The sequence below is a fragment of the Sarcophilus harrisii genome, chromosome 2 (genome assembly GCF_902635505.1).
Source record: "Sarcophilus harrisii chromosome 2, mSarHar1.11, whole genome shotgun sequence".
In the NCBI taxonomy this organism is placed as follows: Eukaryota; Metazoa; Chordata; class Mammalia; order Dasyuromorphia; family Dasyuridae; genus Sarcophilus; species Sarcophilus harrisii.
Window position 1 is genome coordinate 370,126,085 of NC_045427.1, and position 20,179 is coordinate 370,146,263.

General features: G+C 35.0%; 1 protein-coding gene across 2 annotated transcripts in view; it reads left to right on the forward strand.

The window, feature by feature from the left end:
• Positions 1–5,061: 5,061 nt before the first annotated feature.
• The window catches only part of LOC111721103 (serpin A11), a 48,834-nt gene continuing 33,716 nt past the window's right edge, over positions 5,062–20,179 (forward strand). For both annotated transcript variants that reach the window (XR_004232107.1, XM_023504706.2), the window contains exons 1-2: positions 5,062–5,144; positions 9,995–10,660. Coding sequence is in view for 1 of the 2 variants with exons in the window: in XM_023504706.2 (XP_023360474.1) it covers positions 10,018–10,660 (643 nt within the window). In the remaining variant the exon portion in view is untranslated. The remainder of the gene's footprint in view (positions 5,145–9,994; positions 10,661–20,179) is intronic.

The following is a 20,179-nucleotide window of genomic DNA, read 5'->3' on the forward strand; positions in this document are numbered from 1 at the left end:
TTTTAAGTTAATTGACTGAATATTTGTCTATGTATTGGATATTTTAAAAGCAAACTGGTTTATATGTATAATATTCACTTCTGAAACATCTACTTAGATATGAAAAAAGTGAACTTACTGAGACATTCTTACTGTTATAAATATAAAGTTAGGGTAAATATCTGTTTAGGATTTATCTGAAACCTTGGTTAATGGGATTTGTTATTGGAAGTAAACTTTTCTTGGGTTTATAGTTAATGCTATTTGGGAGTTTTAAAGCTCCACCCTCTGACAGTTAATGGGACAATTAACTGGAGTAAAAATGAATTAAAGCTATTTTATCCTGTATGTGCTGAAAGTTGAGTTTTAACTGCTTATGTTATGTTATAGTTGTATCCCTGCATTTTTTTCCTCCTGTGACTGATTTCAATGATCAAAGTAATGGTCAATAGAAACTGTTAATGCAATTCAATTCTGTCATACCTTGCTGTTTCCAATCTGGATATATATATATATATATATATATATATATATATATATATATATCCTAAATACTTGGGCAAATAAGTATTTAGCCTCATCATCTATCTGTTCCTGGGTATTGTGTCTATGATATTCAAGTGTTTAAAAAAAGTTTCTAAATAATGAGAGGACAATTAGTACAGTGAGATCTAACTGCTATTTATGGGGACTATAGCTGACAGCCTTTCGCCTGTGAGACAAGCGTCTCATCACATAGGAAGCTGCTGGCCAATCTATTTTGGCCTCTCCATGTCTTGTAGCAGTTATTGTAGATCAGTCAGATGTGTTTTTGTTGTTCTAGATTTTAGTCAAATTACATATATTGAACCCCTTCTGAGACATGGATCAGCCCATCTGAAGTTTTGGTAGTAGGCAGCATGACCACACCCATTCCTCCCTGGACTGAGTGTTTTGGCCCATCCTCAGCATGAAGCAGTTTTTGAGAGACCATAGTCCCTGCTCCTAGTGTACTTTGGATTGATATGAGGAATTTGGGAACCCTGATTGGGCCATCTTTTGCTGTGTTTAAGATTTGGGATGGAAATTGTTAAAACTGTGTAATTATTGCTGTTACATTTGAGGAAATTTTAGGAAATATACTGTACTAGTCTGTTATGTATAGGAATTTTGATTCATTTATATGTAGAATGGTTATTTGATAATTCCTTTCTGTGAGGGGGAAAAAAAAGGGAGGAAGAGATAGGAAATTGGGGAAAGTGGTTTATTTTCCTCAAAATACCTGAAAGAATGGGACTCCTATTCACTTTGCCTTAGGCACTTCTGCCCCACTCCCTATATCACTAGTTCAGATTGATGATTTGCTGGTTTTAACTTTGAGATCCTTTATTCTGTTGAAATTGCCCTGTCAGACTCAGTTTTGGGGATTATTTTTAGAAACAACCAGAAATCAGATACCTGTATTGGGATTGCTCTCTGATCTGTTTCTTCACTCCTCTAACTCCACTCTTAGCACTCTGACTCCGCCCCTGCCTCTGTCTATCCCCTGTATCTAGACCACAGGTATATATGTCATTGAGAACTCACATTGTTTGCTGAATTCTTGGAGACGATAGTCTCACTCACCCCTGGGACCAAACTGTGGATCCATTTGGTCCCAGTAAATTTCTCCCTTTCAAATAAAATATTAAATACTCTCTCATCTCTATCTTGCCTCGGTTTCTCCAGCATTACATTCTAACCATTCTGGAAAAAATCTTTGAATTACATTAAACCAAATTGAGTAAGACAGAGTGCAATCAATCCATGTGAACCAAGATATTTATAACACTTTTTTGTTGTAGCAAAGAAGTAGAAATAGTTTGTTATTAACTATTATTTGGGGAACAACTGAATAAACCAAGATATTTTAACATAATAAAGTATTATTGAGCAATATTGAATTATAGAAGGAATTGAGTCAAAGAAATCTAAGAGTTAATGCATGAATTTATGGAAAGCAAAGTTAGCAAAACAAGAAGAATAATTTCTATGACTACAATAATGTAGAGGAAAACAATTTTGAAAGCTTTAAAAGCTCTGATAAAAGTCATGACTATGTCTTCAAAAGATTCATGATAAAGCATGTTACCTCTTCTGGCTTAGAAGTGATAGACTAGGAGTACAGAATGATATCTACATTTTCTAATAATGATTAATGAATAAATTTTTTGCTTGAATATTATTGTTTTAAGGACAACCATATATTTGAAGGGGAAAAGATATTATGAGGGGAAAGTTGATGGTAGTAATATTGATAACTCCGCCCAAAAAAGAAAAGAAAGATGAAAAGAAAGAAGACCATCAATAAAACTATAGGAACTATAAATATAATGGACCATGTTTTAAATCACATTATTATAACAATAGATACAGAAAAGGATACTTTCAGACACTCAGTCAATAGGCATTTAAGTAGGCACTGTGTAAAAAAGGCAAAAAAAACCTTTCTCAGAGTCTAATGGGAAAAAACATAGAAGCAAGATATAAACAACATAGTTTTTAGATTGATTTTAGTGAAAATCAAGAGAGAGAAGGCTCTGCCATTAAGGATGATTGGAATAGGCTTCTTATAGAAAGGCATTTTTTAGCTGGGATTTTTAGGAACCCATAGTGTCAGAAAGCAAAGATAAGTAGGGAGGAGAGTATAACCAGGGCAACATATGGTCTTAGAAAGAACTGAAGGGATGAGGAATTGGAATTCACACTGAAATTGAAGGAGAAGATTTGGGATGGGAGGGAAGAAAAAAAGGTGTAATGACAACAGATTGTGATCAAATAAAGGAATTTCAAAGCTCATGAGCATAGTAATTATGTATCTATGGGTGTTCAAGAATATAACCATTTTCATTTGCAGCTGAGATTAAGTGGAGTGGGTCATGAAAAATGAATATATTAAGGAATTGAGAATTTAAAGTATTTGAGAGAGTATCAATATGGCCTTTAATATAAAGACAGAAGTTGGGAAGAAAATAAAATCTGTGAATCTTGGAGTGTCCTGGAGACTACTAAACAATAGTTACCAGAATTTTGATTGGGTGGTAGATTTGCATAAAGTAAACCGCAGTGGAGAAGAGGTTACTGACCAATGACAGAGACCTGAGAATATCAGTGTTGAAGGAGTAGTAGTCCAGATTCCTCCCATCAAGATTAGTGAACCCAGAGAATGAGTAAAAATGCAACTAGGGTGGAAAGGGTAGCCAGGGAAGCTGGGTAGAAATCTGTTAATCACTGAGATATAAGTTCAGGTAGGTTATCAATATCCTTAGGGATGTTGGTGTCTGTAGAGTCCATTGAGAGTATTAAGCTAATTGACATATATATATATATATATATATATATATATATATATAAACTAAATAATAAAATTTATCTGGAGGAAAAAAAGGTCAAAAATCTCTAGGAAAATCATGAAATAAAGTTAACAGAAAGGCAGTATAACAGCACCAGTTCTCAAACTACACTACCAAAAAGTAACCATCAAACTGTTACTTAACACTTAAAAAATAAAAAGTTAATCAATAAAACAAATTAGATAAATAAGATTCAACAGCAAGCAAGTATAGTACCATAGTGTTCAATAAACCCAAGTATACTCACTGACTACTAGGGTTAGGATTCATTATTTCCCACTGCTGGAAAAATTGGAAAATAGCCAAAAAAGAAATAAAGTTTAGGCTTAATATCTCATACCATATACATGAGCTCTATATATCTACATAATCTATATATAAAAAGTCATATCATAAATACATTATACAAAAAGGAAAAATTTTTTTTACAATTTTACAATTATAGAGGGAGATTTTTTTTTAACAAACAAGGGACAGATAAGATCATATATATCAAAATGGACAAGTTTAATTAGATTTTTTAATTGCAAAAATGAAAGTGACATAATTAGTATTTTTAAATAAAACAGTTAATGGATAAAATATTACCACAAATTTACCTGGCAAAGGTGTAATATTCAAACTATATGAGGAACTGATATGAACATTTAAGAACAGAAGTCAGAAATGACTGAAAAATAACTGAAAAACAACTCTGACTTCCATATCACACTTATCAGATAGGTAACATGACACAAAATAGGAATAAAGACAGTTGTTGCAAGGTCTGTTGGAATGCAAGCATACTAATTCAATGTTAGTGAAGCTGGAAATGAGTCTAATCATTCTAAAAATCAACATCAAAAGTAATTAAATTGTTCATACATTTTCGTTCAAAAATACCATTGTTATTGTTATTCAGTCATTTTTCAGTCCCTTTTGGGGGTTTCCTTGGCAAAGATACTAGAACAGCTCCTTCGCCAGAGCATTTTACAGATGAGGAAACTGAGATAAACAGGATTAAATGACTTGTCCATGGTCACACAGCTAATAAACATCAGAGGATTTAAATTCAGGTTTTCCTGACTCTAGAATGGTCCTTTATTTACATCACTGCCTCTACATACATGGATGCCAAAAAAGTCAAAGACAGGATGAAAGATTCCAAATAAACAAAAATGTTAATAATTTTTCTTAGCACTTTTTCTTAGAATAAAGAACTATAAAGTGAGGACTTTACAAATGGACTGTATGAACAAATTATGGTATATGAATATAAAGGAATAATATTGTGCCATTAAAAAAAATTATGAAAGGGACAGAATCAGAGTAGCCTAGAAAGACTTAAGTAAACTGATACAGAATGAGCAGACTAAGGGGGAATTTTATGCAATGACTTTAATCATAGAAGAAAAAAAATTTGAAAGGTTTTTAGAACATTCTAATGAACTAGTTCAAACTGATCCTTTGAATTTTCTAAAAACACTGAACCAGAACAAACCTGGAATAACAATGTTCTATGGGCCAAATTTGAACAGGATCTGTATTTCATTCCCTTGGAATACTGCTACCCATAAGAATAAATAATGGGGGAGAAGGGGAAAAGAAAAGTTGTTCCTGTTTTTTGTTCATCATTTTCATGCTTGTTTTTTTAAAATAGTTTTCTGTTTCTTGTTAGTATTGACTAAAAATAAGTTCCAGGAAATGACCTGGCAAATATTGACTGGACTCGCTCTGATTTCCAAACACTATTTTCTCAATAAGGAGAAGAAAATGCAGACCTGAATCCCTGGGCAGACTCTTTGGAATTGTCTTGTAAGTACAACTTTACCTTGGAAACCTTACATGAATATGTCTGGTTGATGTTATCTTGATTTCTTTTTTTCAAATGAGTAAAGTTTAAAAGTCCTCTGAAGTAAGAATATAATCCTTTCACATTCTGAAATAGGAAAATCTCTCACTATAGTCTATAAAACTGTCTATTAAAACAATATCTGAGAGGATGGGAAGCATTTCTTTGCAGTTTAGGAGTAAAGGCTAGAACACTTTTCAGTAATAAAAGATTTTTTAAATTAAGGTACATACATTATCTTTTTGGACATAATACTATCACACACTTAATGTACTACACAATGGTGTAAACATTACTTTTATTTGCATTAGGAAACTAAAAAAGTTGTGTTACTCATATTATTATGATATTCATTTTATTGTGATGGTTAGAAACCAAACCCACAAAAATCTCTGAGGCATGCCAATATGTTAAGTTTGAGATATTTACAGAAAATTCAGTTTAAAATGTCCAATAAATAATTGGAATATGAGACTGAAGATCAAGAGAAAACTTAAAGCTAGATAAATAGATCTGAGAATTTCCTGGATAGAAACTGAATCCCTAAGGACTGATAAGATTACTAAGCAACAATATGGAGGTAGAAAAGAGCCCAGGACAGAGCCTTAGAAAACACTCAAGTTACTGGGTATGGCCTGGATGAATATCCATTAGAGGAGATTGAGAAGGAGCAGTCAGATAGACAGGTGAAATACTGGGAGAGAGTAGAGTCATAAAAACCTAAAGAGAAGAGAGTCTCAAAAGAGAAATTTAAGGAGGAATGATTAACAAACACTGTCAGCAACCTCAGAGAGGTCAAGATGAATGAAGATTGAGAAAAGGTCATTAGATGTGCCAATTAAGTGATCATTGATAATGTGGAGGGAACATATCAGTTAAATGATGAGATTGCAAGCCAGATTGCATATAATTTAGAAGAGTGAGAAGAAAGGGTATAAAGGTACTGATTACAGATGGACTTGTCACAAAAATTAGCCACAAAAGAAAGATATAGAATATCAGGAAAGTATGATCAAGTGAAGGGTTTACAAGGATGAAGGAGACATGGGTAGATGTATAGGGAATAAAGAAGTAGCTGTTAGGGAGACAATGGGAATTTAGTGAAATAATTGGAATGAAACAAGCAATTTGCTGAAGAAAACAGGATGAAATGGGATCATATGTGAATAAAAAGGAGTTTGACTTGTTTTGACAAGGATCTTGAGAGCTAGTCTCAAAAAGGATGTTCAAGTGGTCTAGAGATGAATAGAGAAGAGAATGACAAAAGGCATCTGAGTGACTTGATTTAAGGAAGAGGAGGAAAGAAGGAAGGAGAGAAGGAACTTTTGATAAATACCTCAATTTTTTCAATGAAACACCAGGCAAGATTATCAATTGAGAGGGTCAAGAGTCAGCAATTTCAAGAGGGAAAAAAAGGTTTGAAAAGACACAGTAGTTAGTAGGAAAGTGAGTCAATTAGAGATGTGTAAAAAGATTAACTTGCAGTGAGGATCCAGTTATATTTTATAGAAAAACTGTAATGGATACATTCAACACAGTTTTATGATTTTCTCTAGCTTTGTTCAGCAGCATATAAGTAAGAAGCAAAAATGGCACAAGTAATCCAAGACTGAGGCTTGGTAAGGAAAAATAAATGATAGAATAGGGCCTTACAGGACTTAAGAGAAGAGGACAATGCAATGAACTGTTTTGCCAAGTAATCAAAATGAGAAAAGAGGAAAATATGGCCTGTACAAAACTGATGGCATGGGAAAAAATTGAAAAGTTAGAGGTCACAGTAGGATAAGAATGAAGTTTGGAGTTGCAAGGCAGAGAGAAAGATGGAATGATAGATGAAAATGATTATAATCAGATAAAGGAATTATAGCGTTCTTGTGAGAGACATATGACACATAAAAAAGAGAGTGTGAGAGAGAAGCCTGAAATGCCATCTCGCTAATATTCAGCTAACTAGAGTTTACTTTAAGACCCAGGTCAAAGGTATTTTCTTTTTCTTCGATGAAGTATATTCTGTTATTCATTGCCAGAAGTTATCTCTCCTTACTCTGAATTTTCCCAATATTTTCTCCAATGGTAGTCATCAAAGATTTGTTTTTATTATAGTTAGCTGCCTACATATCTTATCTCCCCTACTATATTGTGAGTTCCAAGTTGCTAGGACAGTACAAAATCATAAATAAGAATTCTTTCTCCAAGGGTAGTTATTTTGGAAAGTGGTAGCGGAAAGACACAGGACAGTCTATCTGTTAGGGTGATCCTGCTGGGAGAGCTTGTCCCTCAAATAGACATTGTTTTTTGGATGCAGGAGAGGAAGGTAGACCTCATAAGAGGGAGACTACAAAAAAATGGGCTTCTGAGCTGAAGCCTGAACAGAAGGAGCAGGGTAGAACAGTCCAGGTCCAACCATAAAGCAACAAACCAGAGATAGCAGTTCTCACAGGGTGAAGTTCTCCCTGATCCTTATTTACCTGGAACATCAGTTTCTTGTCCTTCGAACAGTCAGTGTGAAAGCCTTTATTAAATATTTACCATGCACCAGACATTGTTTAATATATAAATAAAGCTTAAAAAAGCAGTCCCTTCCTTATATATAGTATAGATATAACATATAGTATAGTATACATACATATGCTACATATATATAACAAAGTATACAAAAATTATACAGAGTAGTTGAAAAGGAATCTGGAAGGCAAGGCATTAGCAGCTAGAAGAGGGAAAGAGGTAGCTAGAACTCAGGGTCAAGTCTCAGGATCCACCAAAATCTATAAGTCCAGCCTCCAAGACTACTGGCCAGAAATGCTGTCTTTCCAGTTTAAAAAAAGGCAGTAACAGCTGCATTCATTCTTAGAGTTATATCAACTTTGGAAAAATGAGAACATTCATTGTGAGACACATTGGGCCTATTCTTACCTAAACTGACCCAGTTAGCACATTACTCTATCCGGTTGCAGGATAGATGCCATCCACACCCATGTACCTCCCTCTATCTACCTCCCTCTATCCAACCTCCTTCATGTGCCTAGAAGAATTTAGCAAGTAACCCTATAATGCTAGCCAGGCTGTATAAAACACCAAATTATGTCAATCTCTTGATTGCTGAACTTGTCTTACAATATAACCTTAAGAAAGTTAAACCACTCCCATCTGGCTGGTCTGGTATAGGGGCTCCTCATCAAAGAGCAATCTCCATATAGCAATGACCAAAGCCACTGTTTCTACACAGAACTTTACCCAGTACTGAGTCTGCTATAATCCAACAGAATTTGGAGAAGGATGATTCACCACCATAGCTAACATTGCACACCTATCTTCACTAAAGTTTTTTTTTAACCAGATCAGGGGAAAATCATCTTTCAGTTTTCAGCCAACCATTGTCCATGGGCTATCTTAACCCAACAGCACAGAGCTCTGTGTGACATTCCTGACAGCACCAATTGTCAGCAACACAAATTAATAAGGTACTGCCTCCATAGAATGGCTCCAGATGAAGACATGTGCCCCCAAAGGTTAAACTTAGATTGAGATGACTGCTATGATGTTGAAGTCTTCTGACAATTCAAGTTTGATCATTTGGTTAATACAGAATACAGCTTGCAAATTATGCTATTTTGACTTTTTGATGGTCTGTACGTGAAAAGGAGAAGGAGAAGAAAGAGAAAGAGAAGGAGGAGAAGAAGGAGAAGGAGAAAAGGAGGAAGAAGAGGAGGAGGAGGAAGAAGAGGAGGAGGAGGAGGAGGAGGAGGAGAAGGAAGAGGAGGAGCAGAAGGAGAAGGAGAAGAAAGAGAAGAAAAAGGGGAGGAGGAGGAGGAGGAAAAGAAATAAGAGGAGGAGGAGGAGGAAGAGGAGGAGGAGGAGGAGGAGGAAGAGTCTCTGAGATGTTGCATGTGATAGAGGTCCAGGAGGAAAAGTCATCTTCCTGAGTTGAAACCTGGTCTCAGACACTAACTATGTAAATCTGGGCACAACATTTAACCTTGTTTACTTTAGTTTCCTCATCTGTAAAATCATCTGGAGAAGAAAATAGCAAACCATTCCAATATCTTAGCTAAATTGGGGTCAGAAAAGTATCAAACACAACTGAAGTGACTAAATGAGAAAAAGTCTCTGCTTTAAAGGAGTTTGTATTCCAAGAGGGAACAGCAACATATAAAGGGAAGTTTTAAAGTACTAGCATGAGGTAGAGGAAGAAAGTGTCTCCCCCCCACTTTACAGATGAGGAAACTGGAGCTGACATAATTGCTAAAAATAACTTTCCAACTAAAGTTTCATCATATGTCTATATAGACCATGAAAGGTATCATGTCTTCATGCTTTCTCCTAAAATAAGAGATAACATGTATATAAATGGCAGCAAAAGATAATAACATATGATAGGTAAATACTCTTTAAGCAGTTTGAACAAAAGCTATAGGAGTTCAGTTAACTCTGGCTGTAGTGAGGGAGCACTTCTGGATAGGATGATCATGGAGTGTTTTGAGAAGCAAAGATTGGAGCTTGGCCTTGAAAGACAGAAAGGTTTTCCCTAGACAGAAGTAGGGGGAACGAGATAGCATTTCAGATGGGAAAAACATTATGATCAAAACCTTAAGAGTGGGGAAATACACAAGTTATGTTGAGGGAAGTAAACATATGAGTTTGGCAAGATCAAACTAAGGAAAATACAGAAACTAAGGGTGGAAAAGTTAGTTGATTCCCTGACTGTGGAGGGCCTTACATATTAGAAGATTGAATTTCATTTTATAGGCGGGGGTGGGGGGAGTCACTGAAAGCTTTAGAAGAAAATATTAACATCACTCTTCATTATTTTCAGAACTATTTTCACATCCCTTTGATATGGAGGCTACTTATATATGGCTGCTGATGGTTGGAATTCTGGCAGTTGTCTACTGTCAACCTCTTCCTGCCTGGGAGGAAAATAATGAGACAGAGATCTATTTACAGGATGAAACACACTCAGAAACATCCCTGCCATGCCATAAAATCTCCACTAGCAATACCATTTTTGCCCTACGTTTATACAAGGAATTAACCTTGGCAACTCCCAATGAGAACATTTTCTTCTCCCCTATAAGCATCTCCATGGCTCTAGCCATGTTGTCTCTTGGGACCCAAGCTGCAGTTCAGACCCAAATCCTAGAGGGATTGGGCTTCAACCTCACAGAGATACCAGAATCTGAGATCTACAAGAGTTTCCAGCATCTCATCTATAAGCTAAACCTGAGCAGCAAAAAACATGAACTGAAGATAGGAAGTTTCATGGTCCTGGATAAGCAACTAAAATCACTTCATGAACAGCATAGCACCAAGGAGTGGTATGAAGGCACAACTTTTACCTTCAACTTCACTAACTTTTTCTCAACTAGGAGACAGATTAATAAATACATAGAGAATGAAACCTATGGGAAAATTAGAGAATTTCTTCAAGACTTCAATCAGGACACTGTAATGGTGCTTGTGAATTATATATTTTTTAAAGGTGAGTACACTTATTTATATAAATCTCTGCTCTGTAGAGTCAGGGGACTCAGCTTTGGAAAGAACTAAAAAATCATTCATTGAAATCTCTGCTTGATAGGTGAATGTGTTTCTGTTTCCTCCCATGTGATTCCCATCTTGTCTTGTTACCCATACATCTCATTTTCATCAAGTGAGGCAGGTAAAATAGCTTATATAAATAGTCAGTTGTGATTTTGGGAGAGAAAGAGTGCTAGATTTAGAGTTGTGAAAAATGGGTTTCAATCTCATTTCCGTACTTGCTCATATTTCAGTTTTTCATGTTCTCTAAAGGAAACAAAGATGCTCCTTTGGGCCAAAATTAATCCAGTCACTTGACAGGAAGTTGGAGCCACATACAAGGTTTTATGCCTTTTCTTTAGGATTTAAAGACAGTATCTCTTTCAAAACTTGCAAATGTCTTGAGATTTATGTCAATAAGATCAACCACGAGTCAACAAATCTGAAAAAGATTTCCCCTTTTCCCTAATGGTTCCAGTACTAGGATTGCTTGAAAAGATTTATGCAGATAGGCAGAAATCTTAGCTATTCCTCCTATGTAACTCTGGAGAAGTAGACTTGAAACAAGGATACTTACAATAAGGTGTTAACTCAGTAGAATTGATGATATTGTATATGATATTGTATATATGTGTTCACATATATACTTAGTACTTAGTATGGTGATGTAATGGTCCTCTAGTTCACACATACACAATGTACTGTAATGATGTAATTGTAATAGCGTATTTAAAGGCTGAGAAGAACTGGAAATGTGACATTCCATTTTTGGCCATCCTGCTGGTGGCTGTCCTGCTTCCTATACTCCTGCACTAAGATCAAGGTTGGTCTTGAAGTCCTCCAGAAAGCTAGCCCAAACATAACACTCCTATAAGAAATAAACTGGGGGCAGAGTGAACACACACTTCATTTTGAGCTCCCCTTCTACTCTCACTACTGATTACAAAATTCAGCCTTTGAAATAGTTCTTGACTGGTAAAATCCACAAATACTGGGAGTACAACAAATTACCAGCAGAAGGTAATCTGGAAGATCATCTGTCTTGATTGGGTGGGAGGAGGCCAGCACAGGCAAGGAGGCAGAACACAGAGGCCAGTGCATGCTGAGCAGACTGGGGTTAGGGTGCAGTCTCCACAGGTGGAAAATTTGCAGGGAGGATTTTACCACAGGTTGGCTGTTCTGCTTTGGTTACAAAGCAGTAGATCAGCAGAGAAGTTACACAAATGCAAAATGTAGAGTGTACCCCAAAATGCCAGAGTTTCACAGGACCTGGCAACACCCACCCACCACCAGGAGTGACTCAGCATGATCACAGCACAGTCACATGATCATAGTGCAGTTGCACAATCACAGCGCACTCACACAACCACAGTGCAGCCGCAAAATCACAGCGTAGCCACATTCTGTAGCCCGGCTGCTCTTCACAGGACAATTGTACTTTCACAGCCTTCACAGCCTGTTTCACAGGACAGCCACTGTCCATCTGTTTCTGTTCTGTAGAGTAAGTTGGGAACCTCCTTACCCTAAAGGCAGTCCCCAAGGGTTTTTTTTTTTTATGAGTAAAAAAGCAAAGCAAGCTCTAACTATAGATAGCTTCTACACTGAAAGAGAACAGATTTCCAACCCTGAGGACACTAATAGCACACAGTCTCCAGAAAAAACACCAAAGGGAGATATAATCTGGTCCCCACCACATAAGGCTCTCCTAGAAGATATTAGAAAAGATTTTAAAAGAGAGCTAGAAGAAAAACGGGGAAAGGAAAGAGAAGCTCTGCAACAGAGTATGGAAAAGGCATATAACTCATTAAAAGAAAGATTTAATGAAGTGGGAAAAGAAAACAACTTCCTGAAATGTGAAATGGAATAGGTAAAGAACTCCTAGGAAAGTAGGATTTGTGAATTGGAAAAAAGTAAATAATTCATTTTTTAAAAAATTAGTGAAATGGAAAAAAAATTCCATAGAGCAAAACAACTCATTTAAAAACTCAATTGGACATATACAAAAAGAAGTAAAAAGAAAAAAAGTAAATGAAGAAAATAACTCATTAAAAATTTGAACTGAACAAATGGAAATGAATGATTTGTTGAGACATCAGGAATCAGTCAAGCAAAACCAAAAAATGAAAAAATAGAAAAAATGTTAACTATCTGCTTGGAAAAACAACAGACCTGGAAAATAGATCAAGAAGAGATAATCTAAAGATTATTGGGCTCCCTGAAAACTATGATGACAAAAAGAGCAAGATGCTATTTTTCAAGAAATCATCAAAGAAAACTGCCCAGATGTAATAAAAGCAGATGGTAAAATAAGCATCGAAAGAATTCATTGAACACCTTCTGAAAGAGACCCTAAAATAAAAATTCCAAGGAATATTGTGGCTAAATTTCAAAACTATCAGACTAAGGAAAAAATATTACAAGCAGCCAGAAAAAAAATAATTCAAATACTGAGGAGTCACAATAAAGATCACTCAGGATCTAGCAGCTTCCACATTAAAGGATCAAAGGGCCTGGAATCTGATATTCCAAAAGGCAAAAGAAGTTGGAATGAAGCCAAGAACATTCTAGGGAAGAAGATGGACATTCAATGAAACAGATGAATTCCATTTATTCCTAATGAAAAAAAAAAACAGAGCTAAACAAAAAAATTGACCTTCGAATGTAAGACTCAAGAGAAGCATACAAAGATAAAAAGAACTCTATCTCTGTTCTCTCATTTTGTGAGAACTGTATTTCTGTTATGGGCATACACAAAGAATATGTGTATAATTTAATTTTACTGTTATAATATTTTAAAAAGGGAATAGAAGTGGAAAGGAGATTGTATCACAAAAAGGAAAAAGTGGAGGTAAAAAAGAGGGAAATTACATCTCACAAAGAGGCAAAGAAAACCTATCATATCTGAGGGAATGAAGGGAGAGGGGGTGAACATTGTGTGAATCTTACTCTCATCAGATTTGGCTCAAAGAGAAAATATTAGACATATTTGGTTTACAGAGAAACTTCTCTCACCTCATTAAAAAGTGGGAGAGAAAAAGGGAAAAGGAAAAGAGTAGGCTAAATAGAAGGGAATACAGAAATAATAAGGGAAAGGTATAAGAAAGAAGGAAGGACTCAAAGGGGGTGGGAGAGATTCTAAAGAAGGAGAGCTGTGTGAGGCAAGTGGTGCCCATAAGTTTAATACTGGGGAGGGGGGTAAGGGGGAAAAGAAAGAGAAAAGTATAATGTGGGGATAATAAGATGGCAGAAAATACAGAATTAGTAGATTCAACTATAACTGTGAATGGGATGAACTCTCCCATAAAGTGAAGGCAGATAGCAGACTGGATCAAAAACCAGAATCTTACAATATGCTGTTTACAGGAAACACATTTAAAGCAGGGTGAAAAATACAGAGTGAAATAGAAAAAAGCAGGTGTAGCCATCCTGATCTCAGATCAAGCAAAAGCAAAAATTGATCCAATTAAAGGAGATAAGGAAGGAAACTATATCTTGCTAAAGGGTAGCATAAATAATGAAGCAATATCAATACTAAACATATATGCACCAAGTGGTATAGCATCTAAATCCCTAAAAGAGAAGTTAAGAGAACTACAAGAAGAAATAGACAGCGAAACTATAATAGTGGGAGATCTCAACCTTGCACTCTCAGAATTAGATAAATCAAACCACAAAACAAATAAGAAAGAAGTAAAAGAGGTAAATAAAATATTGGAAAAGTTACGTATGGTAGATTTTTGGAGAAAACTGACTGGAGACAGAAAGAAGTACACTTTGTTCTCAGCAGTTCATGGAACCTATACAAAAATTGACCATATATTAAAACATAAACACCTCAAAATTAAATGTAGCAAGGCAGAAATAGTAACTGCATTTTTTTCAGATCATAATGCAATAAAAACTACATTCAACAAAAAGCTAGGGGTAAATAGACCAAAAAGTAATTGGAAACTAAATAATCTCATTCTTAAGAATGAATGGGTGAAACAGCAAAACATAATTTCACCTAAGAGAATGACAACAATGAGGCAACATACCAAAATTTGTGAGATGCTGTCAAAGTGGTAATAAGGGAAAATTTTATATCTCTAGAGGCTTACTTGAATAAAATAGAGAAAGAGAAGATCAATGAATTGGGCTTGCAACTTAAAAAGCTAGAAAAGGAGCAAATTAAAAACCCCCAATCAAATACTAAACTTGAAATTCAAAAATTAAAAGGAGAAATTAATAAAATTGAAAGTAAAAAAACTATTGAATTAATAAATAAAACTAAGAGCTGGTTTTATGAAAAAAAAAAACAAAATAGATAAACCTTTGCTAACTCTGATTAGAAAAAGGAAAGAGGAAAATCAAATTGGTAGTCTTAAAAATGAAAAGGGAGAACTTTCCACCAATGAAGAGGAAATTAGAGCAATAATTAGGAGTTACTTTGCCCAACTTTATGCCAATAAATTTGATAACCTAAGTGAAATGGATGACTACCTTCAAAAATATAGGCTGCCCAGATTAACACAGGAAGAAGTAAATTGCTTAAATAGTCCCATTTTAGAAAAAGAAATAGAACAAGCTATTAATCAACTCCCTAAGAAAAAATCCCCAGGACCAGATGGATTTATATGTGAATTTTACCAAACATTTAAAGAACAATTAACTCCAATGTTATATAAGCTATTTGAAAAAATAGGGAATGAAGGATTCCTACCAACTTCCTTTTATGACACAGACATGATACTGATACCTAAACCAAGTAGGTTGAAAACAGAGAAAGAAAATTATAGACCGATCTCCCTAATGAATATTGATGCAAAAATCTTAAATAAAATATTAGCAAAAAGATTACAGAAAATCACCCCCAGGATAATACACCATAACCAAGTAGGATTTATACTTGGAATGTATAGGGATGCTTCAATATTAGGAAAACTATTGACATAATTGATTATATCAATAACCAAATTAATAAAAACATATGATCATCTCAATAGATGCAGAAAAAGCATTTGATAAAATCCAATATCCATTCCTATTAAAAATACTTGAGAGCATAGGAATAAATGGGCTTTTCCTTAAAATAGTCAGTAGCATCTCTTTAAAACCATCAGTAAGCATCATAAGTAAAATGGGGATAAACTGGAACTAATCTCGATAAGATCAGGAGTGAAACAAAGTTACCCACTATCACCATTACTATTCAATATTGTATTAGAAATTCTGGCTTCAACAATAAGAGTTGAGAAAGATTAAAGGAATTAGAGTAAGTAATGAAGAAACCAATTAGCACTCTTTGCAGATGATATAATGATATACTTAGAGAACTCCAGAGATTCTACTAAAAAGATATTAGAAATAATCTACAACTTCAGCAAAGTTTCAGGATACAAAATAAATCCACATAAATCATCAGCATTCTTATATATCACTAAGAAAATCCAACAGCTAGAGACACAAAGAGAAATTCCATTTAAAATAATTATCAATAGTATAAAATATTTGGGAATCTATCTACCAAGGGAAAGTCAGGAACTACATGAGCATGAGTAAAACTACAAAACACTTTGCACACAAATAAAGTCAGATTTAAACAATTGTAAAAATATTAAGTGCTCTTGTATAAGTCGAACAAATATAATAAAGATGACAATACTCCTTAAACTAATCTATTTATTTAGTGCTATACCAGTCAGACTCCCAAAAAACCTAGAAAAAATAACAACAAAATTTACCTGGAAGAATAAAAGGTCAAGACTTTCAAGAAAACTAATGAAAAAAAATCAAATGAAGGCCTAGCTGTACCAGATCTAAAATTATATTATAAAGCAGCAGTTATCAAAACCATTTGGTACTAAAAAATAGGGAAGTTGATCAGTGGAATGGGTTAGGTTCGCAGGGCAAAATAGTCAATAACTTTAATAATCTAGTGTTTGACAAACCCAAACACCCCAGCTTTTGGGATAAAAACTCACTATTTGACAAAAACTTCTGGAAAAATTGGAAATTAGTATGGCAGAAAGTAGGCATAGACCCACACCTAACATCATATACCAAAATAAGGTCAAAATGGGTTCATCATGAACCCATAAAGGCATAAAGAATGATATTATAAATAAATTAGAAGAACATAGGATAGTTTGTGACCGAAGAAGAACAAGAGACCATTATTGATCATAAAATAGAAAACTTTGATTATATCAAGTTAAAAAGTTTTTGTATAACAAAACTAAGGCAGACAAGATTAGAAGGGAAGCAATAAACGGGGAAAACATTTTTACAGTCAAAGGTTCTGATAAAGGCCTCATTTCAAAAATATATAGAGAATTGACTCTAATTTATAAGAAATCAAGCCATTCTTCAATTGATAAATGGTCAAAGGATATGAACAGACAATTTTCAGATGAAGAAATTGAAACTATTTCTAGCCATATCAAAAGGTGCTCCAAGTCATTATTGAACAGAGAAATGCAAATTAAGACAACTCTGAGATACCACTACACACCTCTCAGATCTGCTAGGGTGACAGGAAAAGATAATGATGAATTTTGGAGGGGATGTGGGAAAACTGGGACACTGATATATTGTTGGTGGAATTGTGAATGCATCCAACCATTCTGGAGAGCAATTTGGAACTATGCTCAAAAAATTATCAAACTGTGCATACCCTTTTATCCAGTAGTGTTACTACTGGGCTTTTATCCCAAAGAGATCTTAAAGAAGGGAAAGGGACCTGTATGTGCAAAAATGTTTGTGGCAGCCCTTTTTGTAGTGACTACAAACTGGAAATTGAGTGGATGTCCATTAATTGGAGAATGGCTGAATAAGTTGTGGTATATGAATGTTATGGAATATTATTATTCTGTAAGAAATGACCATCAGGATGATTTCAGAAAGGCCTGGAGAGACATATATGAACTGATGCTGAGTGAAATCAGCAGAACTAGGAGATCATTATACACTTCAACAACAATACTATATGATGATCAATTCTGATGGATGTGGCTCTCTTCAACAATGAGATGAACCAAATCAGTTCCAAATGTATAATAATGAAGAGAACCAGCTACACCCAGCGAAAGAACTATGGGAAATGAGTGTAGACCACAACATAGCATTTCCACTCCTTCTGTTTTTGTCTGCTTGCATTTTTGTTTTCCTTCTCAGCTTATTTTTACTGTATTTCCAAGTCCGATCTTTCTTGTGCAGCAAAATAACTGTATGGATATGTATACATATATTGTGTTTAACATATAATTTAACATATTTAACATGTATTGGTCTACCTGTCTTCTAGGGGATGGGGGGGGGGGGGGGGGAAGGAGGGGAAAAGTTAGAACAGAAGATTTTGCAAGGATCAATGCTGAAAAATTACTCATGCATATATCTTGTAAATAAAAAGCTATAATAATATTTTTGATTGTTATTATAACTTTTTATTGATAGAGCCTATGCCTGGATAATTTTTTACAACATTATCCCTTGCACTCACTTCTGTTCTGATTTTCTCCTCCCTCCCTTTACCCCCTCCTCAGATGGCAAGCAGTCCTATACAAGTTAAATATGTCACAATGTATCCTAGATACAATATATGTGTGCAGAACCTAAGAGTTTTCTTGTTGCACAGGAAGAATTGGATTCAAAAGGTAAAAAATAACCTGGGAAGAAAAAAAAAAATACAAGCAGTTTACATTCATTTCCCAGTGTTCTTTCTTTGGGTGTAGCTGCTTCTGTCCATCCTTGATCAATTGAAACTGAGTTAGATCTCTTTGTTGAGTAAATCTACTTCCATCAGAATACATCCTCATACAGTAACATTGTTGAGGTATATAATGATCTCCTAGTTCTGCTCATTTCACTTAGCATCAGTTCATGTAAGTCTCGCCAATCCTCTCTATATTCATCCTGCTGGTCATTTCTTACAGAACAATAATATTCCATAACATTCATATACCACAATTTACTCAACCATTCTCCAGTTGATGGGCATCCATTCATTTTCCAGCTTTTAGCCACTACAAACAGGGCTGTCACAAACATTTTGGTACATACAGGTCCCTTTCCCTTCTTTAGTATCTCTTTGGGATATAAGCCCAGTAGAAAAACTGCTGGATCAAAGGGTATGCACAATTTGATAACTTTTTGAGCATAGTTCCAAATTGCTCTCCAGAATGGCTGCATATATTCACAATTCCACCAACAATGTATCAGTGTCCCTGTTTTCCCACATCCCCTCCAACATTCTGCATTATCTTTCCCTATCATTCTAGCCAATCTGATAGGTGTGTAGTGGTATCTCAGAGTTGTCTTAATTTGCATTTCTCTGATTAATAATGACTTGGAGCATATTTTCATATAGCTAGAAATAGTTTCAATTTCTTCATCTGAAAATTGTCTGTTCATATCCTTTGACCATTTATCAATTGGAGAATGGCTTGATTTCTTATAAATTAGAGTCAATTCTCTAATAATAATAATTTTTTTAAAAAAAGAAAGAAAAAAACCATAACTTTGGGATTTTTAAAAATCATATCGTTTAGAATTAAAAGAGACTTTAGAAATAATCAAGTACAAGTTTCTCATCATTCATATGGAGAAACTGTGAGCTGGACCATGGCAGGAAGGAAAGGGCCTGGATTTTGAGCCAGAGAGATGTGTTTTTTTAATTCATTCTTTGCTAATTACTGGCTGAGTGACTACAGCCTAATCATTTAACTTCTTTTGACTTAATTTCTTTATCAATAAAATAAGGAGATTGAATGAGTTATCACTAAAGTTTCTAAACTCAATGATCATTATGATAGTTTTCTAATGAGTTCTTGAAGTTAAAGTAGCTACCAATTTGTAAAATGGAATAAATTCAAATTTCTGAAAACCACTGAGAAAGTAGAAAAGGACCAAGTTATAAAAGGCTTTGAAAGCCAAACAAGATTTTATGCTTGATTTTAGAAGAAATAGGAAAGTTTACTGAGGAGAAAAGAAAACTTTTTCTGGTCAGATGGGAACTTTAGGAAAATCACTTTGGTAGCTGAGTGAAGGCTGGATTGGAGATTTGAGATAAGACAACCAACCAAAGCCTTTGCAATAGAGTAGGTGTGAGGTAAAGAACCAAAGAAGGGTAGCCACTGTGTGAATGGTAATAAAGAGATATATTGAAAGCTGTCATGAAGATAGGGAACTAGAGAGATGCCAGTCCATCCTACAAAGGTTCCCTGATCTGGCATCATCCCTCTTGCAGGGGTCAGAGACACTCCATTCCATTGGATACCAATCTCTTCCCACTCACTTCCCACTTGCAAGGGAACCTACTTTCTTTTTAATCATTCCTTCCTGCAAACAGATCAAAGAAAGATCATTCTTTCCTGTTTCTTCCTCCTATCTCCAAGCTTGGTCTGTCTGCATATATAGAAGAGAAACTACCCATCAGCTCTTCCCACTGGTCTCACCCGAGCTGCCCATTGTCTTAGCAGACAGGCCAACAATGTTTATGAGA